The 26,226-nt window shown below is 60.1% G+C and overlaps 3 protein-coding genes across 3 annotated transcripts; 1 reads left to right on the top strand and 2 right to left on the bottom strand.

Moving 5' to 3' along the window:
- The first annotated feature begins 3,699 nt into the window (after positions 1-3,699).
- Positions 3,700-4,269, top strand: DUSP18 (dual specificity phosphatase 18). Its single transcript, XM_013954800.2, has one exon. The coding sequence runs from the start codon at positions 3,700-3,702 to the stop codon at positions 4,267-4,269; it is 570 nt and encodes a 189-aa protein (XP_013810254.2).
- An 8,361-nt stretch (positions 4,270-12,630) lies between these two features.
- On the bottom strand, positions 12,631-18,415 carry SLC35E4 (solute carrier family 35 member E4). The gene is made up of 2 exons (XM_067306945.1): positions 17,171-18,415; positions 12,631-14,954 (listed from the first exon to the last, which is right to left on the bottom strand). Exons 1-2 carry the CDS (start codon positions 17,805-17,807, stop codon positions 14,527-14,529), a joined length of 1,065 nt encoding a protein of 354 aa, XP_067163046.1. The 5' UTR covers positions 17,808-18,415; the 3' UTR covers positions 12,631-14,526.
- A 1,670-nt stretch (positions 18,416-20,085) lies between these two features.
- On the bottom strand, positions 20,086-24,742 carry TCN2 (transcobalamin 2). The gene is made up of 10 exons (XM_067307181.1): positions 24,486-24,742; positions 22,905-23,094; positions 22,724-22,816; positions 22,437-22,591; positions 22,171-22,332; positions 21,895-22,070; positions 21,358-21,532; positions 21,028-21,220; positions 20,737-20,858; positions 20,086-20,306 (listed from the first exon to the last, which is right to left on the bottom strand). The coding sequence occupies exons 1-10, from the start codon at positions 24,538-24,540 to the stop codon at positions 20,245-20,247; spliced, it is 1,383 nt and encodes a 460-aa protein (XP_067163282.1). The 5' UTR covers positions 24,541-24,742; the 3' UTR covers positions 20,086-20,244.
- Positions 24,743-26,226: the final 1,484 nt, after the last annotated feature.

Here is a 26,226-nt window from a genome sequence, read left to right as displayed (position 1 = left end):
CCTTTTTTTTTTCTTTTTCTCACTTATAACTGCTATGGGTCTACACAGTTTAATGCTTAAGCCAGGCTCACTCATACACACAGCCAGGCCCCTCAGCATTCACCCTGCTCACAGCCCTCCAGTTCTCTTCGAAACAGTTCAGGTCAAGGGAAAGGGATGGACTTTTCCAACCTCATTTTATATAATTTTGATTTCAACAGAAAAGCTGCTGAAATCATGATGCTTGTGTTTTCTCACCAAAGTGGGAAGGCAAAGTTCCTTGGGATTTATGCAATAAGGTGAGGGCAGAGGATTCAGGTGGTGCTGGCTGGGACTAAAGACAAAAGACTTGGCTGCATGGAGTAGAGAGGAGAGCTGATGGGAGCTACTTGGGGCATGAAGGTTCAGCTATGTCTAATGTCACTCTAAATCCTCATTCTGAGGTTATGGACTCAACTTGTCACCCCACGCATTCCCTCAGGAGAGAGCATCTCACCCGATATTGTTGATGAATCCATTACTGTGGGATCATCAAGTAAGAAGCACTAAGGGGGAGATCTGACTGCTGAAACATTCGAAATGCTGCAAAATCTTTGACCGGTTCCCATTCTTGGGAGGCCACTCAGTTAGTGCTTCTCCCAACCTCTGTAGTTTATCATTCCAAAACACAGTTTGCTTCCAGGCAGGAAATGGCAACTTTGTCCTGAGGTCAGGGTCAGGATGGAGGTTCAAAAGTTCACGCTGAAGACTGCCTGAGAACTGATAGCTTTCACCCCTCCTAACACTCTCTTACCATTTGCTTCCCATTCCCCCAAAGAGAGCCCTAGCAACAGTGATTTTGCAAAGCCCTGGGCATCCGCGTCCTGATCCAGTGGGCTTTTAAGCGAAGATGTAAAGGATCTGAGGAACTGCGACCAAAGTGTTTGCACAAGACATTCCTCCAGCCTTGCCTCATCTGTGGGTCTCAGTGCCAGCCACCTCAGAGGAGGAGCTCTGGGCAAACAGGCTCTGGTTCTCCAAAACACAGCCACCAGCAGCCCAACAGCAAACAAATGCCCCCCTACCCTGGCTGCAGGGATGACCCCCCCCCGGCATGGCCGCTTTCTGCACCATTCAAGGGGACTGCCCTCCACCCTGGCAGCCAGACCGCTCTGCTCTCTGGGCTGGCAGCCACTCGGTTCATGGAAAATGCCTCTGCCGGGGAGCTCACCAACGGCCATGAACCCCCTCCAGCTCCGGTTCAGCTACGGGCATCTAACAGGGGCTAGAGACGTGGCCGTTACCTTGATCTCCAGGAGCTGCTGGGCATGGTCGCTAGCGTGGAGGACAGACCGGGGCAGGCGGCTTTCAGGCAAATGCCTGCCCTTGGCCATTTCGGTGTCTGCAAAGCTGCTGCAGGGGGAGGAGGGAACCTGTCACCCAAAATGGCAGGCAGCCCCAAGGGCTGGGGCAGGGGGTGCTCCAGGGAGCCCCCTCCGACACGGTGTGGGGTGGGAGCGGGGGGTCTCACAGCCCCTCGGGTCGGGATGTGTGTGTAGGTGTAGGGGTGTAGGGATGTGTGTGTGTGAGGGGTGTCTGAGGGGGGGTCTCACAGCCCCCGGGTCGGGGTGTGTGTGTGTGAGGGGGGGTTTCACAGCCCCCCGGGTCAGGGTGTGGGTGGGTGTGGGTGCGTTTGGGTGTGGGTGTCTGAGGGGGCTCTCACAGCCCCCGGGTCGGGGTGTGTGTGTGTGAGGGGGGGTTTCACAGCCCCCCGGGTCAGGGTGTGGGTGGGTGTGGGTGCGTTTGGGTGTGGGTGTCTGAGGGGGGTCTCACAGCCCCTGGGTCGGGGTGTGTATGTAGGTGTAGGGGTGTGGGGGGGTGTCTGAGGGGGGGTCTCACAGCCCCCGGGTCGGGGTGTGTGTGTGTGGGGGGGGGTTTCACAGCCCCCCGGGTCAGGGTGTGGGTGGGTGTGGGTGCGTTTGGGTGTGGGTGTCTGAGGGGGCTCTCACAGCCCCTGGGTCGGGGTGTGTATGTAGGTGTAGGGGTGTGGGGGGGTGTCTGAGGGGGGGTCTCACAGCCCCTGGGTCGGGGTGTGTGTGTGTGAGGGGGGGTTTCACAGCCCCCCGGGTCAGGGTGTGGGTGGGTGTGGGTGCGTTTGGGTGTGGGTGTCTGAGGGGGCTCTCACAGCCCCCGGGTCGGGGTGTGTGTGTGTGAGGGGGGGTTTCACAGCCCCCCGGGTCAGGGTGTGGGTGGGTGTGGGTGCGTTTGGGTGTGGGTGTCTGAGGGGGGTCTCACAGCCCCTGGGTCAGGGTGTGTATGTAGGTGTAGGGGTGTGGGGGGGTGTCTGAGGGGGGGTCTCACAGCCCCCGGGTCGGGGTGTGTGTGTGGGGGGGGGGGTTCACAGCCCCCCGGGTCAGGGTGTGGGTGTGTTTGGGTGTGGGTGTCTGAAGGGGCTCTCACAGCCCCCGGGTCGGGGTGTGTGTGTGTGTTGGTGTCTCTCAGCGCCCCCCCCCGGCCGGTGCGTGTCGGGGGGCTCCCGCAGCCCCCGGGCCGGTGGCAGGGTCCCACCGGGCCGCGCCCCGCACCTGGGCCCCGCGATGAGTCGGCTGCCGGGCAGCGGGAAGAAGGTGACGCGGGGCCGCCCGCCGCCGCCCTCCTCCATGGCCGCCGCCGGCCGCGGCCCCCCCGCACCGCCCCCGCCCCCCCCCCCCCGCGGCGGCCATTGTGCGCGCGCGGCGCCGTTGCCATGGGAGCGGCGCGGGCGGCAGCCGGCGGGGCGGGGTGAGTGCGGGCCCCGCGGCCCGGCCCGGCCCGGCCCGGGGCTGCCCCGCGGCTGGGGGCCCGGCGGGTCCGGTGGCCCCACGTGCCGCCTCCCGCGGCCCCGGCCGCCGCCGCGCGCCCGCACGGTGCCGCCGCTGCCGTCAGCCAGCCCCGGGGTGGCGAGCGGCACCAGAACCGGCCCTGTCTCCCCCCGGCACGGCGCCCATAAACCCCGCGGGCTCCCAGGGACGCCCCAGCAGCGCCCCGCAGACGGGGACACGCTCGGCGGGCACCCGGTGCGAGGCGGCGGGAGCCGGTCTCGGTGGTGCCTCAGCTCACCCGCTGCATCCTCCCTTTCCTCTGGTGGTAGGAAGCAGGGGTGAAGCTGGTGCTGAGCACTGGTGAATTACTGCTCGGAGAGAGCCAGCAAGGATTTGTGTGCCTACAAGTCCCGTGTCGTGTTGCAGCTCCGGCTGTGCTTTAGCAACCTTTCCTTTACTACCGGTCTCAAGACACGGGTTGTCCGTTGTTGCTCTGTTCTGGCTGCTCTTCTTCCAAACACGTCTGGAGCATCCTTACGATTCAGGCCAAGTCTTCTCCTAGATACACTGCTGAGTGAAATATATTAACTTAGCCTGCTCCCGGATTTATTTGGCTAGATGCTGTCCTCATTAGGAACTGAATTAGATGATGGGCTCCTGAGAACGGGGTAAAAATCTCATGGTTTGTGCCACCAAGCAGAATCAATCTGGATTGATCGTTCACTGACTCAAAAGAAACTGGGAGAATTCTCAGGCGAATGTTACTTACATAAGTGCCTATGCAGTTCATTTTAAAACACCCCAAACTTCATGTTTACTAGCTGGGTAGCAGTACTGCACATCTTCACATCAACCTCCTGCAGTTCCTTATCTCTTTTTTTTCTAGGCAAAATACAATAAGGCAGCCCTCCACTGTAGCTGCTCTGTAAAATCCACCTCAATGAATACAGCTTTTGGAGTTTTGCCCATGTTGTTCCAGCATCCTTCGGTGTATGGCCCGTCACGGATCACCCCTAACTTGTACCTCAGTGATGGCGCCACTGCCAATAATAAGCTCCTGCTCCTTACAAATCAGATCACGACTGTCATCAATGTCGCTGTGGAAGTGGTAAACACTTTCTATCCAAACATTGAGTATATGTGTGTTCCTGTGGTGGACTCTCCCCACTCCTGGATCTACAGTTGCTTTGACGCCATAGCGGATAAGATACACAGCGTGAGCATGCGTCAGGGCCGAACGCTGCTGCATTGCGCTGCGGGGGTCAGCAGGTCGGCCACCGTGTGTTTAGCCTATCTCATGAAGTACCACTCTATGTCTCTGGCAAGCGCGCATGCGTGGGTCAAGTCTTGCCGTCCCATCATACGACCCAACAACGGCTTCTGGCAGCAGCTCATTCAGTACGAGTATAAACTCTATGGTACTAACACAGTCCGAATGATCAGCACTCCATTGGGAATGATACCTGATGTTTACAGAAGGGAAGTAAGACTAACAGCACTACCATTCTGAATACAAACTAACTTTATGACATCTTGACAAGAAATCAAGAGAAAGCCAAAGGCATTTCTTCTAGACCTATCCTGGAACTTTGAAAATAAACTCTTCAGATCCGAGAAAGTTGTAGCATGAAGTCTCTGCTGCTAAAAGTATGGGGAATCAGTGATAAGAATGGAGACTTGTGTGTTTTACTATAAATAAAATCAGCACAGTTTAAACTATGCAGTTAGTTTTCACACGTCATTTGTGTTGGGGTCCCGACAGTAACTCTGAAACGAACTGTCACATGTTTAGAAAGTGTTGTTTTATTCCAGCACAAACTGTGCTTATACCACAGGACAGAAACTAGCTGCAATTCAGGAATTTGGAAAGTTACCAACATTTTTTTTTTCCTAATTGGGATAGGACTTTGGGTTTTGATAAAGCAACCCTAAATCCAATCATCTGCTGCATTTCAGAGAGGTCAGGAACAGTGAAGACTCCTGCATTCCCAGCTGGAAGATACCTATGAATTTCCTGCTTTTTATTACCTAACACTTTCTCTTCCTCCACCTGATCCCCCAGTCCTTTTTCAGAAAGGTACCTTGGCCTCCCTGGGGAGATCCATAACTATTTGGGTGAGCTGCTCTGAAGGAATCCTCTTCGCTCCTATACATGCAAAATCTTCTCAGGTCCCTGATGCTGCCTTTGAACCATTCCCATCCAGGTGGCCTGGGAAATCAAGGTGAGAGCAATAAGAGGAATCCTACTGCCAATTTGAATCATTGCTGCAAGGTCAGCATCTTGTTAAAAACTAGAAGCCTGGTCTGGACACACTTTGGCATCTTTCAGCACCAAGCCATGTATTAATTCCTGATGTGCTTATCACAGTAAAAGTCTTCAGTTCTAGCTGTATATAGTTCTGTCTTGAGTTGCAGTAACAATTCTTCTGGCATCACTATTCTCAACTCAGATGACCGGTTTTGGCATCCAAGACTAGGGCCTACATAGATCAGGATGGAAGAAGATCTGTTCAGCTTCAAGACAGAGGAGAAAACAAAAGTCTCTGTGTCTGTTGTGAGGCATCTTTAGATAGTTCAGTAGACAACATTTGTCATTTCGACCTTTTCTCTGCAATCAGACGTGTCTGCCGATTTCTCTCCTTGGGTTTAACTGTGCTTCTGAGCAGTAGAGCAACAGTACTGTAGCACATGGCAGAAGCCTTCTTCAGCCCATTGCCACACCAGCTGGGATTCCTGACACACTGGAGGACTCTGGCACACCTTTGGCCCCAACTGCATTCACAAATTTTTTAAAGGCCAGCTATGATATTGTGCCCTACCAATGGAGTGCTTCTCCACTCCCACAGAGAGCAACCTGATGAACTAGCTCCCTGCAGGTCTTAGAGCAGCTTGAATGATAGCTGTGGTGGGTGATAAGAGCCTGATCTTCCTTTGGGTATATTGACTTTCTCCCAAGGGGCTCTCTAGAAGCACAGCAAAGATCCAACTCCTCATGAACATTTAAGAATTTCCTCTTGCAGAATAGAAATGTTCTAGAAAAGCAACAGAATGAGATGACTGAGTGCAGGGGTATCACAGAGAATATCATGGACATGATATATCTCTTGGAGGAACTGTTACCAGCCCTGTGTGCTGTATGGCCACTTCAGGCGCTTCTCAGTTTGGATCTCTGATTTGGCTCTTCTGACCAGATGAGGGTGCAGTTAGTGGCTGTAGAATCGTTACCACCCCTTCTCTACTCCAAATTTGCAGCCAGACCCTGTGCTTTCCCTACCAAGAACAACAGTGCTGCAAGCAGCCCTAGCTTGTCCTGAAGATGTCTGGCTCTTGCGTGCGTGTTATGGAGGCGACCACTGGTTAGGTTTCTCTGTCTGAGAGAGGGCAGACCAGGGCTCTGCATATATGGAGGCAAATGGGGTCACTTAAGTGGGAGTCCTGGCAGTCCGTAAAGCCACTTTAGAAAAATGCTCTCAAACTTGACAGAGAGCTAACTCTTCTGGGGACTGTGGCTGGAGAATATAAAGCCCCAGATGCCAAATCTTCTATTCTCAGAAGTCATTTGATAGCTGCTCCCCATGGCAATGGCTGTCTTGACAGTCAGCAGAGAAGACACATGCACCTTTAAAATCCTGGTTCAGCACTCAGTGTCGGGGAGCAGCTGCCCTGCAGGGGAAGGCGAGCCGAGAGCTGAGGGCACCAGCAAGGCAGGCAGGGGCAGCAGCCTCACCAAAAAGGGCACAGTCCCACAGCACCTGCACGAGGCAAGCAGAGCAGGTCCAGTGACAGTAACCAAAGTCAGCTGAGAGTCCAGGTCACCAGGCAAGTCTGCAGTGATGAGGCAGGTCCAACGTCAAGCCAGGAAGTCAAGTCAGTTGGTCGGAATCCGGATCCAGCTCAGTGGGGTACATGGCCAAGCACAGGCATGGCTGCAAAGTAGCTCTGGCAGGGACCAAGGGCAAGTGCCTCGGTTTAAATAGTGCTTGCAAGAGAAATGGGGGGATGTGGGATGGTGCTGCTGCTCTCAGCTCTTTATTGAAGACCTTTTTCTTCACAGCCATGAGAACCCAGATTAGACAGTTGCACCAGACCAGAGAGCTGGCCTTGAGCACAGGCAGCTGTATTCCTAGGAGGTGGCAGTACACTCTGGGCCCTGACATTCAAACCCATTGAACCAAGCTCTCATTCCCCTTGACTGGAAAGTCACATGGTGCCAGTACTGCTAAGGTCCAGTGAGTTCCTTCACGCCATTTCCACAGGTCAAGAAAAAGGCAGGGCTCCTTTGTTTCAATAAAAGCCTGTGCCCAGTACAGCAGCACTTTGGCTTGGGCACAAGCTGGCTGGCTTAAGATACCAATAAGGCATGCTGGATACATCAGTATCTGCATTTCACAGTAGCCCATGTATCATTTAAGTTTTCATACAGCAGTATAATGTTATGCATACAGCAAGTAGCACAGTATTATAATCACAGGAAATATTTGTATCTTAAACATCTACTTTCTTATGTAAAGTTCAGATATTTTATGAAAACAAAGTATATGATTCTGTACATTTCTTTAAGCTTATGTGATTTAATCTTCTAGAAACTCAGCCTTCTGTAAGACGATCTTCCTCAAGCAACCACTTTGCAATGGTTCTTTCTGCTAACATTTCTATGCTAATTATATCTCAAGTTAAATGCTGATTATATTTCAAGTTAATAGCATTTAGTAGCTCTATTCAAGGGCCACACTTCTCTTGTGCTGGAGCTGTACTGATGAAGAAGTAGACCAATCCTACCTTTGAATCATGAATCCCTTCAGAAACCATGTGACTTCTTTCCCGTAATGCAGGCTCAAACTCAAAGGAGCAAATGAGCTTTGTTGCACTTTCCTCTGCTTTCCCTTGCACTGATGTAAAGCAGATGCAGTTTTGCTGCAATGCTCAGAAGGAGGGCTTCTGCAGAAACATGATGGTGCTGCAGAAGTGCTGGTGGCATCACTTGAGAAGTCTTGTTTTTTACCTCTAAACTCTGCTCCCAGTATAACACTGGGATCACATTGCTGCTGGAGATACTGCCTCATGGAGAGCATGCAGAGCTGCAGTTCCTGTGTGAGCTGTTAGCAGTGAGGACTCACCCAGCAGCTGGGAGATCCAGACATGCCCGAACTGACAGACAGGTGGAGTCTCAGCCTTTGCCACTACTGGAAAGGGAGAGAGTGCTGCCCTGAACCTTTCTTAACCTTGGTTAAAGTAGATCCCATGGAAACTACTGCTTTGGCCTTGGCCTCCTGCAACCAGATAGCAGTATCCTTGCTCTCTGTTTTGCACCAAAGGCCTTGCAGACCACCATCCTCATGCTGCAGGCAGAGAAGGTGACTGCCAGCTGCCACACTCCATCCCAGGAGGGTACATATAGGAGCTTTGGGAGGTGTTCCCCAAGGGAAGATGCTCCACACCTGGACAACTGTAAGCATGGCTACAGGAAGTCAACAGTTTTGTTCAGGCAGAGCAGTGAGCCCCTGTGCCATAGTGAGAGAGCAATAAAGTGACCAATAAAGCCAGCCTGCCCCAAAATGGTTGACAGCGAATTCTGGAACCTTTTTTGGGTGCTGAATCAGAGAATGTAGAGCTGGAAGAGTCTGAAAGGTCATCTCGTCCGTCTCCTGGCCTCAAACCAGCCTCACTCTGCTTCAAGCATCCTCAGATTTATCTCCACTGATGGACATTGCAGTCCTTCTGTCATCTATCCTTGGGCTGGGCTGTCCTGCCAGGGAGAATGCTTTTCTTAACATCTACCCTAAAAAAAGGCTTTGCTGTAATTTCAGGTCATGATTTCTTGTCCTCTCCTAAAGGGAGACAAAGAACAGTGTATTCATGTTCTCTTTGGAGCAAACTTTTACATATCTAAAGGTTTGTAAGCCCCCAGGCTACACAGCCTCCTCTGTTGGATCTTTCCCAGTGAGCTATGCATCCTAGGTCTCTGGTCATGGTTACCTCCCCACTCTCCCCAAAATATCTCCCTTGAAGGCCTGCTTCCCTCCCTGCCCCGTTCACTAGCAGTGGGACCCTGCAGTACCAGATCCTATTGCCACCAGAGCCAGAATGGTCTCTGACACCAACAGAGGACTGAGATGCAGTAACCAGGATTGTACAGATTTAAGACCACAACCCAGCATATGAGGGAAGAATATTATTTTCCAAAATGATATAGTGGCTTAGGCTCCCTGGCTTAGCAAGCATTTGTTCTTGCTGCCCCCCCATCTGCAGATCCCACTTCTCTCTGTGCTAATGCTGTAAACCTCACAACATCCCTGAGGCCTGCAATTAATCCCCTGTCCTGAAAATTTCCACAGCGTACTCAAGGGCACACAGCTGACGAGTAGTAAAGCCATCCCAATTCTCCTTCCCTGCTTGGAAACACACTGCTCCTCTGCCAAGGGCAGCAGTTCACAGCTAAATCCCCAGCATGGTTCATCACTGCCTCAGAGGAGGATTTCAGAAGCAGTTTAGCAGCTAGCCCAGAAGAAACAGTTCAGCCAGATCCTCTAACAACCCTTTTCCATTGCACACACACACACGTCTTCTTCTGCCTCAGATTTTCACACCTAACGGGGAACTTCTTGTCAGCCAGCACCTCCAGCATGATGGTACTGAGCAAGAGGAAGTGCCAGCAGTCCTTCCACAATGGCAGGCTGTGCTGCAGCCACTCTGTAGCTTCAGAGCTGTCATCCCACCTTGTGTCTCCTTTCAGGAAAGAGGACATTTCAAGAAAGCTGCTGAAAAGGAGTGTGGAAACCTGAAGTCAGAGCCTATGTGGGAAGATTAGCTGACATGTGCTGAGTGCCCAGGTACTACACTTTTAACCCAGGAGCAATAGGATCTCAGGGGTTAATGGTCCCAGACATGGAGGTGCAGGGGTTAAAAGACCTTTCAGGCCTGCCTGTAGTATGGTGTTATCTAGAAAAAAAGTGAAAACAAAGAGGATGCTTGGAAGGGGCTGTGGAGAGATGCATGGGCAAAATCTTCCTAGGAATGAAAGGCCCCTCATCTGGGCAACAAGAGCTTCAGGGATTTCAAAGACCTAATCATGGTCCTTAGACCAGGGCAATAGTTCACTTAGCTACACTCACCACACCAAAACAGAGCATGGGGCTGCCTATCCAAGCCCCTGTCCCCAGCTGTGGTAAAACCCCGTGATGTGCCTGCTGGGAAGAAGCACTCACCGGAAGATCATTTCTGTTCAGTGCCAGCTGATGTCCACCTGCTTCCTGGTGAAGCGCAGAGACTGAGCAGATGCAGCCGTAAGTGGAGCAGGGAGGATGTGATGCCAGCCTGATTCCTGCAAGCAGGGGCAACAGGGCTGGGGGCCAGGACTGGGAGGAGGAATAGGACATGCCGCCTTCACTGAAGGACTCTGCCTGGCCATGACCCATGGCAGGGCCAAGCCAGCAGGGGTAGAGGAGCCTGCGGCTGTGGGATCCATGTGCCCATGCAAGGGGTGTCCCCGGGCTCCATTGCTCCCACTGTGGAGAATATGCCTAATTTCTTACACAGATGCACTAGCTTTTGTCCTGCCCTGTGTAGCCAGGGTTTTCTCTCCAGAAAGGTGCCTTCATTGGAGAGGAGCTGCCCCAATCTGCTCATCCACTAGTGAAGCAGCCTGTGCTGAGTGTGCGGCTGCGAGGCCTTTCCTCCAGCCTGAGGCACCTCAGGCTCTGTTCTGTGCCTCCCTTCCTGGGCTCTGCTCTCCCCGGGCTCCCATGCAGCCCATCCCACGTAGGCAGAGCGGCCGAGGAGGAGCCCTGGACCAGGCACGGTTAGAAGCTGCTGCCGTGCCCATGCCCCCTTGCTGAGCCCAGCCTTTGAGAAACCCGACTCCCGCCCAGGGGCCGGAGACAGGGAATGCCAGTGGGCTGAGATCACAGCCTGAAATACCCGGAGTGAGGGAAACTCCACCAGGCCAGCCCTCTGGGTGCTGCCAAGCCCTTTATGGGTACCATAAAAGTCCCCCCAGCACAAGAGCTGCCCATGAGACCTGCGTGTGCAGCCAGTGCAAAGAGGCACCCTACAGCGGGCTGGCTGTACTCCACTGAGCAGGAGGGGACGTGGCCAGTACTACAAAGTACTCAAAGTACTACAAACAAGGCAAGGCCACACATCTAGGCAGGATCTGGGCAGCCAGTGGAGACCCTGGTGCCAGCAAAAGACTCAGGGGGAGCATGTGGGCTGGGGAGGGCGGGTGCTCCCCTTGGGAAGGGCTCCTCAACCCAGTGATACCACGGGTGGGCTGGTTTGCAGATCCCTCTCCTCCTGTCCCCTGGCAGTCTACAGCAGGGACAACATGGTTATGATGTCCTGGGAACCTCCCAGGAGGGGAGTTTCACCCAGCCCCATCCCCGGGGCCACACAGTGTCTTGCCTTTCAAATGGAAAAGGCAAATCAGAAAGATTTTTAATCCTCTGTGTTACAGAAAAGCCTCAGAAATATGATCCCTAAAAGCAAACACTCAGAGAAATGCGTATTGCTTGTGACTTCTGGGCTCTTGGCACAAGCAGGGCTGTTGTCTGAGCCCTCGGTGCCCTTTAAGTCTTTTGTGGGCCTGGCGCCGCTCTGGGCACTGCCCTGGAGCACCCTGGCAAACATGCCAGCAGCGTTGGCCATGCCAACGCATCAACGTGGCCCTTCCAGCCCCGTGAGTCAGCCATTCACTCCTGCCCGGGGAAGGAGCCATTCCCAGGGCACATCTGCAAACGGCAGAGCTGCTGCCTCAAAATTTCCAGCCAGAGAAGTGGAAGAAAACTGTTGTTTGAGCTAAAACAGGGTGGGAAGCTGGAGAGATCAGCAGGGCTAGCTGAGCAAGCAGGGAGTTTCCAGGGCTTGGGCTGGGCGGGCACTGGGAAGCAGGTTGCACTCCCACGCAGGAAGGTAGCTCTGAATCACAGGGCTGGGGAGAAGGCAAGGTGTCAGAGGATGGGTTGCCCCAGGATAGGATGAGGCATGTCTTCCCAAGTGACTCTGTGGAGATTGGGACACCGGGTCAGTGCAAGACTGGCCCTTCATTTGGGCAATTACAGCCCGTGAGTCCTCTCCCCGTCACACGTCCCTCCTGCTGCTGCTTGGGCAGCTGCAGTTTTCCCTTCACCAAGTCCTCTCGAGACGTGTTTCCTGGGAGAGGGGCCCAACGCCAGCCCTGAAGTGGGGCAGTGTCACCTAGCAGGTAGCGCCCCAGGATGGCAGCCTGGGGCTCTTCATTTCCAGGTAAGTGGAGGTCAAGGCGCTTCAGTATTGTTGTGCCTCCGTTTCCCATCTTTAAAAACAGGTTGTTCCTCTGGCCTTCTCAGGAAAGCGCTGAGATATGCCGGTGAAAAGTGCTAGATAAGAACTGAGTTAGGAGTTCTTAGGTAAGAGCGGTGCGCCTTGCCGGCCTCACTCTGCAAACATTCTCTGTGTGTGCCAAGCCCGGCTCCCGGGGAGCTCCTGGTGAGGAGCACAAGAGGTTGGAAGCTACCTACCCTCACATCCCACGTGCAAACACCTGCAGGTCAGGAGCCTTCCTGTTTTGATTTGCCTCAGGCAAAAGTCACGATGCTGACATGCAGTTCAGCATGGCACCCGGGACGGGCAAGGAGGGCAAACACCTCCCAGTCTGGCCAGGAAAGCATGGATGCTCCTGGGCATGTTGCCTGGAGGGCCCCCGGGGGAAGAGTGTGAACACTATTTCACATGCAGCTGTGGTCGGCGTGTCTGCGGTGTCACCCAGCTCTCCCACAGTGGAGGGCAGCCTCCCCTCTCTGTGCATCTCTGCTCCTTCCCCCGCAACACCCAGCGCCAGCCCCTTGGCCCCAGGCCCTGATGTTTTCAGGCGGGAGATCACACCGAGAGCCGAGGATGGAGTACAACAAAAATAGAGTTTTATTTCAGGACAAGTGCAATCAGAGCTGTCCTTCGGCCCAGGCAGGGCTCCCTCACCACCACGGAGACCTTGAGCACAGCAGCAGCCCACGCACTGCCCTGCCGGCACGGTGCGTGCCGTGACCCTGTGGGGCCATGGTGTATGCGCACATGTGGACACCTGTGATCCTGCGCTTGTCCAGGTGGGAGCACGTGTGCTCTGGAGCACGGGCACCCATGCACAGCGGGGAAGCTCCCACACACGCGGGTGTGAGAGCAGGAACGTACTTCTTGGCAGGTTAGTGCCGAGCCTGTGCTTGCCGGGGGGGATGCTCGCCCGTGTGCAAGCGTGGGTCTGTCCCCACGTGGTATTGCTGGGGATGCACATCGGCGTCTGAGTGCACACACATGTGCGTGCGTGTGTCAGCACGGATGGGGATGCGTGTGCACCCATGCCAGGGCATACGCGCAGCCTGGCTGGAGGCTCTGTGCGGGTGCACGTGTACATTTGCAAACGTGAGCATGCACACTGTGCTCCAGCCCTGGAGCCCCGGAGTGATGGCAGGGCAGTCTGAGACATCCCCATGGCTTTGCTGGGTCCTCGCAGCCTCCAGGAAGGAGCCCCTGGGATGAGCAGGCAGCCCAGGACCCTGCTCATGCCTGCCCAGCTCCAGTGGCAGCAGCCTGAGATGGTTGGGGAGGGCCAGCACAGGAGAGGCAGCCCCGGGGGCCTTCCTGGAGGCTGCCGAGGGCCAGAGCCGGAGTAGTGGCAGCCAGGAGGGCATGGCCAGGATGCCACAGCCTGCCTGCAGCCCCAGGGGTGCCATGGGATCAGTGTGGGGAGCACTGGGGTTCGGCACATCACAGAGGGGTAGGAGCAGGATCTGGGGATGCTCACCCTCCCCAGGCCCCGGGGCAAATCACTCGGCCGCACAAGAGACCGCTCAGCCCTGGAAGGAGGCTGACGGCCATTGCCGTCAGAAGTCCTCTGAGCCCCCACCACAGCCTTGATACGCTCCATCCCCTGGGAGAGAATATAAAAATGTACATACACATAGCCCCATACACACACTCCGGATTTTCTCCATCCAGCAGAGCTCAGTAGTGAAGTACACGCTCACACACGCACACACGCACACATACACAGACACGTGCTGCTCCGTGCTTTCCCCAGGAGGGGACAGCGATCAGACACACAGAGCCACGTGTGTGCATGCATACCCACCTGCCCATGCCGAGCCTGTGTTTGCACACACAAACACACCCGCAGAGCCCGTGTGCACAGACACCCGCATGCACACTCAGAGCCTGCACACACACACGTCCGCACATGCACACAGAGCTGCGTATACGGATACCTGCTCATACATGCAGCACCTGTGCACAGACACCCACTCGCACACGCAGAGCCTGTGTGCACAGACACACACACACAATGTGTGCACACATGCACACAGAGCCTGTGTGTGCACACAGAAGAACGCAGGAAAAGCCTGCGTGCCCACAGGCACACTCAGAGCCTGCACACACCAGTGCACACGTGCACACCTGCACGCAGAGCTGTGCACACATGCAGAAACCCGCTTGCACACGCAGAGCCTGTGCACACCAGTGAACACGTCTTGCCCACCTGCACGCAGAGCTGTGCACGCAGAGACCCGCTTGCACATGCAGAGCCTGTGCACACCAACGAACGCATGCAGACCTGCACAGAGCTGGCCATGCACAGCAACCCACTTGCACACACAGAGCCTGTGCACACGCTTACACCCATGCTGACCTGCACGCAGAGCTGTGCACACACAGAAACCCGCTCGCACGCACAAGGCATGCCACAGGCTCTCTGGCTTCCCAGATCACCCCAGACGGCAGCTCTCCGCCCCATGCACGGGACCTATTCCCGTTTGCCCCGGGCCTGGCCCTGCCACGATGCCCAGCGGGCAGCGATGAAGTCAGGGTGGTGGTACATAAACATCCCGGCCAGTGTTAGCCCGATGCCCACGTAGCTGAGCCCGCTCAGGTGGCTGCCAAAGAGCAGCCGGGACAGCACCAGGTTGCCCACAACGTTGAAGTTGCCCAGGACGTGGATGGTGAGGGCTGACGTCAGGGAGATGACGCAGAAGCTGGCCAGGTTGTAGAGGACGGATCCGAGGCAGCTGAGCAGAACGTAGGCCCAGAGGGTGCTGTCGTACCGCAGGACACCCGCCCAGGCAGGGCCCACCTCCAGCGCCACGGCCACGCTGAACAGGATGCAAAAGCTGGGCAAGGAGGTGAGGCAGAGCAAGGAGATGGCGTCCAGCCTGTCCTCCTGCAGCAGCAGACCTGTGGGGGGGACAGAGGGTCACAGCGGGGCCGGGAGAGCCAGGAGCAAGCAGGACACCCAGGACCCGCACGCACCGCCCCACACTGTCACAGACTGACGCCCGCCTGAGCGGCGGGTAAACAACTACGCAACACATCCATGCATGTAGACGTGTGCCTACATGCACACACAGTGTACATGCACACATGTGCCAGCACACACACACACATACATGCATGCACACACACACATACACACACACACACATCCCTCCAAGGGGATGGCTGACATGTGCATCGGAGCTCCCCAGGGCTGGCACCATGCTGGGCAGAGAAAAGCCCCCACGAGCAGCCCAGCTCGGTACCCCCAAAAGCCTCCCCAGCACCCCCGGAGCATCCCCGGGCACGCGGCACCGCAGGGAGCCTGGCGCTCGGAGCTCCTCAGTGCTTGCTCGGTGCTGAAGCGGTTAAGAAATCCCGAGCATCCCGCTGAGAGGAAGAGCAAAACAGAAGGGGGGGGACGGGAACCAGCCCCTGCCGCTGGTTCAGTGACACTGCTATGGGGACGGCAGGCTGAGGGACCGAGCAATGCTTTGGTCTGGGGGTGACGCAGATCCACCACGACGCAGGCAGGGCTTCACGCGGCTGCCTGCACCACCCCATTTGTTGCCAAGGGCACTTGGAGCAAACATGACTTTAGTCCCCCTGTCATCCCCCTGCCCCATTTTGTCGGCTGATTTTGCAGCCGGCGCCAGAATTTCTGGGCATGTGGCCGGTCCCCCCCCTTCCTGAGACATCTGGGGACACGGCGCAGCGGGCGCAGCGGGCACAGCTGTGCCAGCTGCCCACACACATGCACACACCCAGGGGTGCCCGCACCCCCCTGGCACGAAGCACAGACATGTGCCACAGCCAGAGCTGTGGCCATGGGGCTGGGGAGCAGCTCGCAGCCACCGTCCGTGTCCTCCTGAGGGACAACAGGACTCAGGGGACAAGGGCTGGAGGAAGGGCCGGGGAACTGGGGTGGGCACTGGGAGGTGGGGGGGTGAGCACAGCCCAAAGCCCGCAGTGCACCCATGGCGCCCGCAGCAACAGCTCGGTGCCAGACCTGGGGCACCCAGACCCAGGCCCTGGGTCCGTACAGCACCCTGGAGCCTGAGGCAGGGCTCGGAGGTGATGGGCAGGAGCATCCTGGGCTGGGGGTCAGGATAAGTCCCGCTGTTTTCTCCAGCCAGGCATCAGGCAGCGCCCCTGGGGGACCACAGGCACGGGACGCACCGGGGTGTGCTCTCACCCCTCGGCAGCACGCCAGCACGCGGCCACCGCCTGCGTCACCGGCTGCCGGGGTGGCGAAGGAAACGTTCCTTTCGAAGTGCAAAACAAAGCAGCCGGCTCTGCTCTGCCGCCTGCCAAGGACAGCATGGCCCAGGCGGCCGTCCTGCTCCCCAGGAGAAGCGGGGCTGCCCGTGCGCGGCGCAGCACAGTGCAAGGACCATGCCGCTCGGCTTGGGGACTCACAAGGGACGCGGAGCCCTGGCCATCCCATGGCGGCCCCGGCCCGGGGTGGTGGCAGTGGGGGCATCATGAGGAGCCAGTGGTGCCCACGGGCCACCACAAGGACACCAGCATGTTTGCTCGTCCCACCAAAGAGGAGCCACCTTGGGGCCAGGAGCAGGGCTTGGCCCCAAGGAGGGTTTGCTGGGGGGGGCAGGGGTGACACTGGGGCTGGGTGACCCTGGGGTGGCACCAGGGCTGGAGCAGGCTGGGGTGGCACCGAGGCCAGGGAGGGCAGTGGGTGACACTGAGGCTGAGGTGGCACTGGGGTTGGACTGGGCATGGGGTGGCTTTGGGACCAGGAAGACACTGTGTTGGCACCAAGGCCAACATGGACAGTGGCGGCACCAGAGCTTGGGTGACATTGGATTAGCACCAAGGCTGGGGTGGGAAGGGGGTGGCACTGGAGCTAGGGTGGCACTGGGGTGGCACTGGGCCTGGGAAGACACAATGTTGGTACCGGGGCCAGGGTGGGCAGTGGTGGCACCAGGGATGGGATGACACTGGATTGGCACCAAGGCTGGGGTGGGCAGGGGGTGGCACTGGGGCTGGGGTGGCAGTGGGGCAGCCACATGGCGCTGCCAGAGAGCCAGGGGACAACCCAGACCCCCCACAAAGGCAGCTGCTGGACTGGGGAGCAGGAGGCAGCGCCGTCAGGTCCCCGGGGAGCACATGGCACTTACTCTGCTGGATGGACTTGAGCCCACGGAGGAAGGTGGCAGCGAAGAGGAAGCAGCAGCCGGCCTGGTGGAAGCGGACCTCGCTGACGATGCTGCAGGCTGCCCCAGCACAGACGGGCCCCATGGCCGCGTACTGCAGTGGGTGGTGGCGGCGGCCCAGCAGCAGCGCCGAGAGCAGCAGGGTGAAGAGCGGCGTGGTGGTGTACACCACCTGCGCCACGTCCAGCTGCACGTAGTTGAGGCCCAGGTTGCCGAATGCCACGCTGGTGCAGAAGGTCAGGCTGAGCAGGTAGATCCGGGCGTGAGGCCGGGCGGCCGGGCCGGGCCCCGGCATCCGGCGTGCCCGCAGCCTCGCCAGCGGGTAGCCCACGGCCACTGCCGAGAGCATGTGCAGGGAGGAGAGCAGCAAGGGGTACCGGAAATTGTGGATGGCGAAGATCCACTTGTTGAGGCTGGCCATGGTGGTGCCGGTGCCCAGCCAGACGAAGACCGTGAAGACAAGGGGCAGCACCCGCCGGGACGGCCACGGCGGCTGCCGTCTCCCCTCCCGGCCTGGGTCCGGCTTCCAGGGCCGGAGGGGCGGGCTGCCAGTGCCGGAGGTCATTGCTGCTTCATGGCTCCTCCGGGAGGACAGGCACATTGGCGAGGGGCCTGGCCCGAAGCGAGGAGGGACCGTGAGCCCCAAAAGCAGCGGGTGCCCCCGCTCCTGTCCCCAGACGTCCTCGCTGTCCGCAAGCCGCTGTCCTCCTGGCCCCGTCGCTCCCGGGCAGGCGAGTTTCCAGGGCGGCGCAGGGATGCTCCAGGACTCGGCGGGGGAAAGAAGCCGCCGCCGGCAGCGACGGCCGGGGCGGTCCGGCTGCCGCCGGCTGCTGCAGCCGCGGAGGGGTGGCCAGGTCCTCCCAGGCGGCCACGCAGGGCCCGGCGCCCGGTCCCGGGGCTGTGGGCGAGCGTGCGTGCGTGCGTGCGGGGGGCAGCCGCGGCGCTCAGGGCCGGTGCGCTGCCCGCGCGCTGCCCGGCGGCGATGCCATGTGCGGGCGGCTCGCCGGCGCCGGGGAGCGAGCGGGAAGTTTGATGGCCGGGACCGAAGGCGGCGAGGCTCCTCCCCGCGGGGCCCGGGGCCCGGCCGCGTCACGGCCGCCGGTGCGTGTGCCGGCTGGGCGAGGCGGTGCGTGTGCGTGTGCGTGTGCGTGTGCGTGTGCGCGGCGGGGCGCGTCCGCCGTGCTGCCGGCCGGGCCGGGCCTGCTGCGAGCCCGGCGCCGCGCGGCCGCCTGTACCTGAAGGAACAACAACAGCCGGAGCGCCAACAGCCGCCATGGCAACGGCAGGCGGTGGGAGGCTGCGTCAGTGCCCCCCCGGCTGACTCACAGCAGGAAGTTCCCGGGGCCGGGAATGCTCCTCCGGAGCGGCGGATGCGGGCAGGGAGGGGGCCGGGGCGTCTCCGGGCCCTCGGCCGCCTGCCCCGGCCTCGCAGCACGACGGCACCTTGCCCCCGGCACCACCGCCGCGTCCCGTGTGACAGCACCCATCACCCCGGAGCGTCACCCTGCCGCCGCGCTTGGCACCCTACGCGCAGGGCACGAGGGGGTGAGCAGTCCCTGCTCCCGCCTGGGCGCTGCCGGCAGCAGTGGCATCCGTCCCCGAGTGCTCCCCCGAACCGCGCCTCCCCGTCCCCACCTGCCGTGGCCACGTGGGCACCCCGCTCCGATGCGCACCGGGGACGTGGGCTGGTTTGGGTCACCCGCGACGTGCCCTCGCCTTGCATGCACTGACCCCCCCCCCCGCCGTGCTGCACGCCCAGCTCCGCAGCCCCCAGCCCCTTGCACATCCCTCGCTGCTGTGCCAGCACGCGGTGTCCCCGGGACTGACCCCTTGCAAGGTCTCCCAGCGCCCGGCCAGCAGCACAGGGCATCCCCCCCCCGTGGACCCTCTCCTTAGACTCACCTCCTCCCCCTGCCGCTCACTGCCCCGGGGGGGCGTTTTTGGAAAAAAGAGCAGTAGGATCAAATCCCCGGTGACCACTCAGATTCGGTACAGAAGTGCCGCCCTAAGGCTACACAGAGCAAGCCCAGAGGTTGCCAGCATGTGACTCTAGGCCCTGCACGCCAGGACAGGGCGCACACGGGGAGACACGAAGTCCCCTCGTCCCTCGCTGGGAAGGAGGCGGCCAGGTCAGGCCACTCCTGTCGCCGCCGGGGACAAGGCAGTGCTGCCGGGCGATGGCTGGGCACAGGTTGCGCGGTGGCACCAGGGGCTGGCACAGTCCCCCCCAAGACCAGCGCCTCCGAGACCCTTGGGATGGGAGGAGATGTCTGGACCTAAAGCCGCTAAAACCCCTGCGGTCAGGAAGGCCCAGGGGTCCCCCCTTGGCTGGTGTGCGGAGGAGAGCGGCCCTGGCTTGTGCCTTGCGCTGACTGAGGTGGAGCAGAGCACGGCGTCACCGTGCTGCAGGGCCAGCCATGCTGGGATGGTGCCAGAGCTGCCACGCGCGGGGGGACACCGGAGGCAAAGGCAGGCTGTCACACCGTGCACCTCGCTCACCAGCTGGGGGCAACACAGGTGCTCGAGCCCGGCTGGCAGCCTTGCCAGAGGGACGAGCAGCTCCAGAGAGTGGCGACAGGCTGCCCTGCTCCTGGGAGCAGCCACCTTGGGCACCGGGGCAGCCCAAAACTGGGTGCTTCCCACTGCCGTCCACCACGTCTGGAAGTTGGGATGGGCCCAAAGGAGCTGACAGCGACCGAGAAGGCAGCCCAGGTCTCCCAGGCTCTTGCCAGCGCTCCCATCCCACTGGCTCTGTAGAGCACAGCTCATCCCTCCTCCTCCTGCTCCTCCTCCTCCTCCTCCTCCTCCTGGGGTGGATTTGGGGCATGACACTCGAGGGGTGCAAGGCGCACTAAGAAACCACAATGCAGAGAGGCCTGTGAGTCTTGCAGTGCAGGAAAGCCGTTTCATTGGCATTGGCGCTGTTAGCTGGAGCTCTCCTCTCCAGGACGGCGGTGCCGGGGGCCTGTGCCACCCAGCCCCGCTTGCTGCCCAGCTTCGGCCACACGCCCCCCGCGCAGCAGCCAGGCGCACGCTGGCTACCACTTGCTCAGCCGCAGGATGAGGGTCTCCCCGTCGTGAGGCTTGTAGTCGGCAATACCTGCAGAGAGATACAACGAGCCAGGCTGGTGAGAGCAGCGCGGTGCTGGGTGCTACCGGCATCAGGGCACCCCCGGGTGCTGTCCCCCAGTGACTGCCTGCACAGCCCCCACAGGACGCCATGGGTGTTTTACAGATGGGCAGTTGGTGTCCAGAGAGAAGGGGACAGGCAGCACCTCCCACCCCGTTGCACCGGGTCCCCATCCCTGGTGCCATGCTGTGCTTCCGGGCCCATGGAGCATCCCCGGGGCAGCCCGGGATCCTGGCAGCGCGGGGTGTGCGGACTCTCGCAGCACGCCAGAGGGTCAGCGCAGGGAGCCCCGAGGAGCCGTAAACCCATCCCCAGGGATGGAGCAGCCGCAGGGAGCTGGGGCACTGCCAGCCAGCACCGGGGCAGAGCTGGGCTCCCTGCTGCTGTCCCTGGCACTCACCAGTCTGCAGCCTGGTGTCGGGGGCCGAGAGGAGCTGCCAGTACCTCCGCTCTTGCCACTTGGCTTCCACTTTCATCACCGTCGTTAAAAAGGGGCCGTAGAGGCTGTCCTGAGTTTTAAACCTGGTGGAGAGGGGAGAACAGGAGGAGAGGAGGGTGAGGCTGTGGGAGGCAGAGGGTCTCAGCAGCTCTGGCCCAGGGAAAGGAGGGCAGTGCCACCCACCGCGCGCCCGCACCCTCCTGCCCCCGGGCCTGAGCAGCGGGGCCGGGACGAGGGTGCAGGGCAGCGTACGTGAAGGCATGACGTCCCTGCTTCGAGGCGGCCTCCAGCACGTCCAGGAGGGAGGAACCGGTGGGCACGGACACAGACTGGTTGTAGGGCACGTGGTGGTGGCACAGCCGCTTGGGGCACTCCACCACCAGCCTCACGGTGATGTTCCCTGGTCCCGGGGGCTGCGTCACGGGGCGGATGGGCTGCAGCGTGTCTGTGACAAGGAGAGCCACCGTGGCACTGACAGACTCAGGGCAGCGCTGCGCCAGCCCTGTCCCAGGGTCCCCTGCCTCAGCGGAGCCACCCTGCAGGCTCAGGGGCCTGCTCGCCCCCACGCCGCCCCGCTCCTACCTCTCTCCCCCTGGCAGTGCATGGAGGCGATGTCCAGGTAACTGCGGCCGTACAGCGCGGGCAGCAACTGGGATATGGCCATGGGGTTGGTGAAGTTGTCCAGGCTCTGCAGCAGAGCAGCCCTGGCCCGGTTGTACGCCAGCTCCGACTCGCACGTGTTGGTGGCAATGAAGAGCTGAAAGCAGAAAGGAAGGAGGTCTCGGGGCAAGGGATGGCCTGTCTTGGGCCAAGGCGGGAGGCAGGTCCATTCCCAGTCCCCATGTCACACCTGCACCTGTACTTACACCTGCACCTCCACCCTCTCCCACACCTGCACCTATGCCTACACCAACACCCATGCCTGCAGCCACACCTCTACTTTCACCTGCACCTACACCTGCACCCGCGCCTGCACCCACACCTCCACCTTCACCCATGCCTTCACCTGCCCCCAGCCTCTCCCTGCCCCCACTCTTGCACCCATGCCTGCACGTTCCCCCATGCCCACCCATGCCTGTGCTCATTCCTGAACCCATGCCCCCCACCCACAGCACCCACCTGCATGGCCAAGGGGGTGCTGAAGACATTGCCAAAGAAGCCGTCATGGCCCTGTGCCTGGAGCAGCTTCCTGCTCACGTTCCGGACGGCCTCCTGCAGCTCCGACGCCAGTGCGCCGCGGGCGAGCTGCGCCTGATCCAGGCAGGCGAAGGCCAGTCCTGCCATGGCCTCCGTGTCTGCGGGTGGCATGGGAGAAGGGGTGGCCTGTGGTGCCACGCGCCCCTGCGCTGCCCGCCCGCCCTGGCCAGCTGGGGCCAGCCCGCCGCTGTGCCTTACCCACAGCGTGGCCATGGCCGAGGCTGAACCGGTCCTGCTGCTCGGCCGCCAGGAGCCTGCGGATCACCTCCTCCCTGACCTGCTTGCGTTGCACGCACAGGGCCAGGATGCCCAGGCTGTACTGGTAGTAATTGGTGAGGGGGTGGCCGTGCCGCTGGGAGCCTGGGCACAAGGGACCGGCGTCACCCAGGGGGCACCCGGCTCCTCCGTGCAGCACATGGCCGTGCCGGGGGGCTGGGCCCCGCTGAGCCACCAGCCGCGCTCACCCGTCCAGTCTGTCTCCAGGGAATACTTGAGTCGGGTGACCAGGTGGCCCTCGGCACCGGCGTCCAGGGGCTGGCATGCGGCCCGCAGCGCCAGCAGTTGCAGCGCCAGGCGCCCTGTGCTGGGCCGGCCCCGCTTCCCCGCCGCCACGGCGCTCCTGCAAGGCACCGCACCGCGAACGAGGGCGTCAGGGCAGCCACGAGGAGGCCGGGCAGCCATCACCGCGGGGGGACGGCGGCAGGGGCACCATCCCCTCCGTGCCGGGCTCGGCTGCCGAGCGCCCGGGTACCTGTGGTGGCCATGGGCGCCAGGTGCTCGGCCGTGGGGCGCTGCGTGGGGCTGAGGAAGGGGCCGCTTGGGCTGGCCGGCCGCCTGCGGGCTCCTGCGGGGACACGGCGAGGCTCGGCGTCAGTCTGGCGTGGGCTGCTGCGGACGGGGGCCCGGCGGGGTGGCGGGTGCGTGGGACCTACGTGCTGTGGGGGCCCTGGAAGGCGTCCTTCAGCCTGGCCAAGTACTGCGCCTCAAAGGCCAGGTCGTGGTCGTCGGCGAGGCGAAGGGCCACGTAGATGCTGGGGTTGGCCTCCCACGCCGGGTCCTCGGCCAGGCCCAGGAGCCGGGCGCTCATGGTGCGCGCCTGCGCCGCCACCTCCTCCGGGACCTCTGCCCGCCCCAGGAGGAAGACGGATGAGAGGATGAAGAACGGTGCAGAAGGGAGGAGGCGCTGCTGCCGCAGCCCGCATCCTCACTGCCCCCGCGCTCCTCCCAGGAGCCCCGGGCACGTTTCACCCTCGCCTCGGTGGCCGTGGCCACGGTGCACGTCCTCCTTTTCCTCCGTGTCCTTGTCCGTGCTGTTGCCCCGCAGGGCCCCGGTGCAGGAGGCCCTCAGCTCCGGCATCACCAGCGCCAGCATGTCGTGAGGCTGAAGCCCTCACTCGCTCCCCGGGCTGGTGTCCAGCACGCGGGGCTGCACAGCACCGCAGCACACCGAGGCCAAGATCCCGCTGCACGTGGCCCAGCATGAGCTCAGCTCCAGCCGCGGGGCAGTGCCGGCGTCTGGTCCCTCCGGCCCGGACAAGGGGAAGGTGTGGGTGCAAGCTGGGCCATGGCACCGACCTGCACCAGCTCCACAGAGACAGTCAGGCGTCGGAGAAGCCCGGGAGCCAGCAGCGATTCCTCCGCTCAGATTTGGCCGTGCCAAGCCAACCTTCCCCAGACCTGCCAACCTCCCTCTCCTTCCCCGCAAACCAGGGGAGCCAAAACCCAGTCTCCCCGCAAAATGGAGAAGAAACGAAGTGAGAAAGCATGAGAGAAATGCCGCAGAGAGCAGGGCTGGGGAGACACCGAGCCCTGGGCATTTCCGCTCGCCCGGTCACGCGCTGACACGCTGGCACCGGCACTACAGGCACCTCTGGGGCCAGCAGGGCGCTCAGCTAGCCCTCAGCCAGGGCATCCCGACTGCCGGGATGGGGTGCCCCGGCCGAGGGCATCTCTGGGGACCTCATGGGGGTCTGCGCGGTGTTAGGAGCAGCTGGAGCTGGGCTGGGAGAGGGTATCACGGGGGGGGGGTGGGAATCAAGGCTGCAGGGGCAATTTGGGAGAGCAAAACCCCATCACGAGTCTAGACTTTTGGTCAGGAGAAGGGAGCGACTGTCACAGCAGTAACAAGCCTAATCCCAGAGCTTGGTTGGACACCGGGGAAGTGGGGAGAGCCAAGCTCAGGAGCCGGTCCCCAGAAAACTCCTCACCGGAGGGTTTTCAGGAGACAAATGCCCTCCCCGGGGCCAGGGCTGCAGCACAGCATGGTGCCCATTCCCCTTAGCTCTGCTGCCTTTAGGGACCTCTCCGACAGCACTGGGATCTCTGATGCCGCAGCCAGGTAGCAGAGCTGCTGCAGGTCATCCGTGCTGGCCGCCCCTTCTGCGCACCATCCTGCACCCGGTCCGCCACCAGCATCACGGCTGGGGTCCCCGTGCAGGGGAGGGCAGCGGGGAGCAAGGGGGCACTCTGCAGAGCCGGTGGGAGCGCGTGGGGTGGCTGGCCGCTGTACTCACCGCAGAGCTGGGCAGGCAGGACCACAGCCTGCAGGAGGACAAGGAGCCGCCACATGCCGGCACGGGGTCAGCAGCAACGCGGGGGACAGGCAGGGCGGTGGGTGCCGTGGCTCGGCTCAGCTCAGCTCAGCTCGGCTCAGCTTGCCGACCCGGTAGTGCCGTGCGGAGCCCAGCTGAGCTGTGCCGAGCCGAGCTGAGGCACCGCCTGGGACAGGAAGGTGTTGTAAGAGGCCCTTTCCGCAGGCTGGAGCCAAGTCAGCAGAAACGGGAAAGGACTTTGGCTGGACGTGAAACAAAGGGAGACGCGGGAGCAGAGCCGCAGAGCGCCGGGGCAGAGGCAAAGTGGACACAACCGCTTTCCCTTCCTGTTTCCTCCCCCTGCCAGATATACCCTGTCCCCTCCGGGTCACTTCTCAGTGCACTTACTGACCCAGGGCAAACAGCACCAGTGCCCGCTCGCGTCCAAGGTGTGCCTGCCCTCTGCATCACGGCCAGGGCATGGGTACAGTGAGACCAAAACTGCCGTGCATCAGGGTTAAATTTACCACCCAGTTTTAGCAAAGAAAAAAAAAAATACTGAGCCCTCCATCCCTGCAACCTTTAAAGGAAATAACTCAGCTTCTCACCTGGAATTGGATTTTTATTGAAAATGAAAACAAAAGTTAAACAGCACAGCTCAGAGAGGGAAGCACTACGCAAAGTGCTGGGGAGATGGTCTGTCCACGCTGAAGGCCCTGCTGCCCTGCTTCACTGTGATCCAAGGGAAATTCTGGCAATCCAGGATATCCTGCATGGACACCCAGCATTGTCTGACCATTGCCAGTCACTGCTGTCTTGAACGCGGTAGTTCTCTGCTCCTCAGGGGAGCCCCTGACTGTCTCAGCAGCCTGATAACAGGCATAGCAATGGGTGTGATGGGTGCTGAAAAACAACCAACCTCACACCAACCTCAGCACCCAAGCACAAGCAGTCACAGCACTTTAAACCCCTGTCGCTCAGCAGCCACATCTAACCATGTTGCGCCACGGAGCCACATCCTCAGGCCAACCTGCACCAGTCCTGTGCCCTGGCTAGGCACTGGGAGCTCCAGGGACCCTCGGCCAGAGAGCTTGGACAGGGTGCTTGTCTCATCTGCTACAGGAGAAAGCAGCAGGCCAAAAAATCATACAGACATGAATGATTTTGCCCCAGCGGCAGTGGAGCCGTCATGGCACCAAGCCCAGCACCTCCTTCCAGATGCTCGATATATGGAGGTGAAGGACGTACTGGCCGGCAGTCTGAAATAGCCTGTGGGGCAAGTCTTTGTCTCGCCCCTGATGGAGAGGATGTGTCACAGAGAAATACAGAGATGCCATTGTGCCTGAAGCCCAAATGGTAAATCCCCATGGTTACAGCTGGAGAGAGACGGTTGTCCCATGGATGTGGGTCCTAGGGCACTGGGCACCGCAGACAACAGGGACCAGAGGATGGACCCAGAGAGGGTCTTGGAGAGAAACAGCTTGTGGGGCTCTCCCCATCAGCCATAGGGCTTCTGACGTTGTGTTTCTTGACGGTCAGATATCTGTCCTCTGCAGCTGCTAAAGTCAGCTGCTTTCTTCAGGTGTATTTGGGATGGATGAAGCATGCAGGTAGGGCACTGCATGCCACACTGCCAGCAGGGTGCAATTATTACCCAGGGGAAAACAAGGAGCTCCAGAGAGCTGGACATTCGCTCTGCCACGAGTCAGGTCTGAGCTCATCT

Source organism: Apteryx mantelli, chromosome 17 (genome assembly GCF_036417845.1).
Source record: "Apteryx mantelli isolate bAptMan1 chromosome 17, bAptMan1.hap1, whole genome shotgun sequence".
In the NCBI taxonomy this organism is placed as follows: domain Eukaryota; kingdom Metazoa; phylum Chordata; class Aves; order Apterygiformes; family Apterygidae; genus Apteryx; species Apteryx mantelli.
The sequence above is the reverse complement of the archived record's forward strand: the minus strand, read 5'-3'. Positions and strand labels throughout refer to the sequence as shown.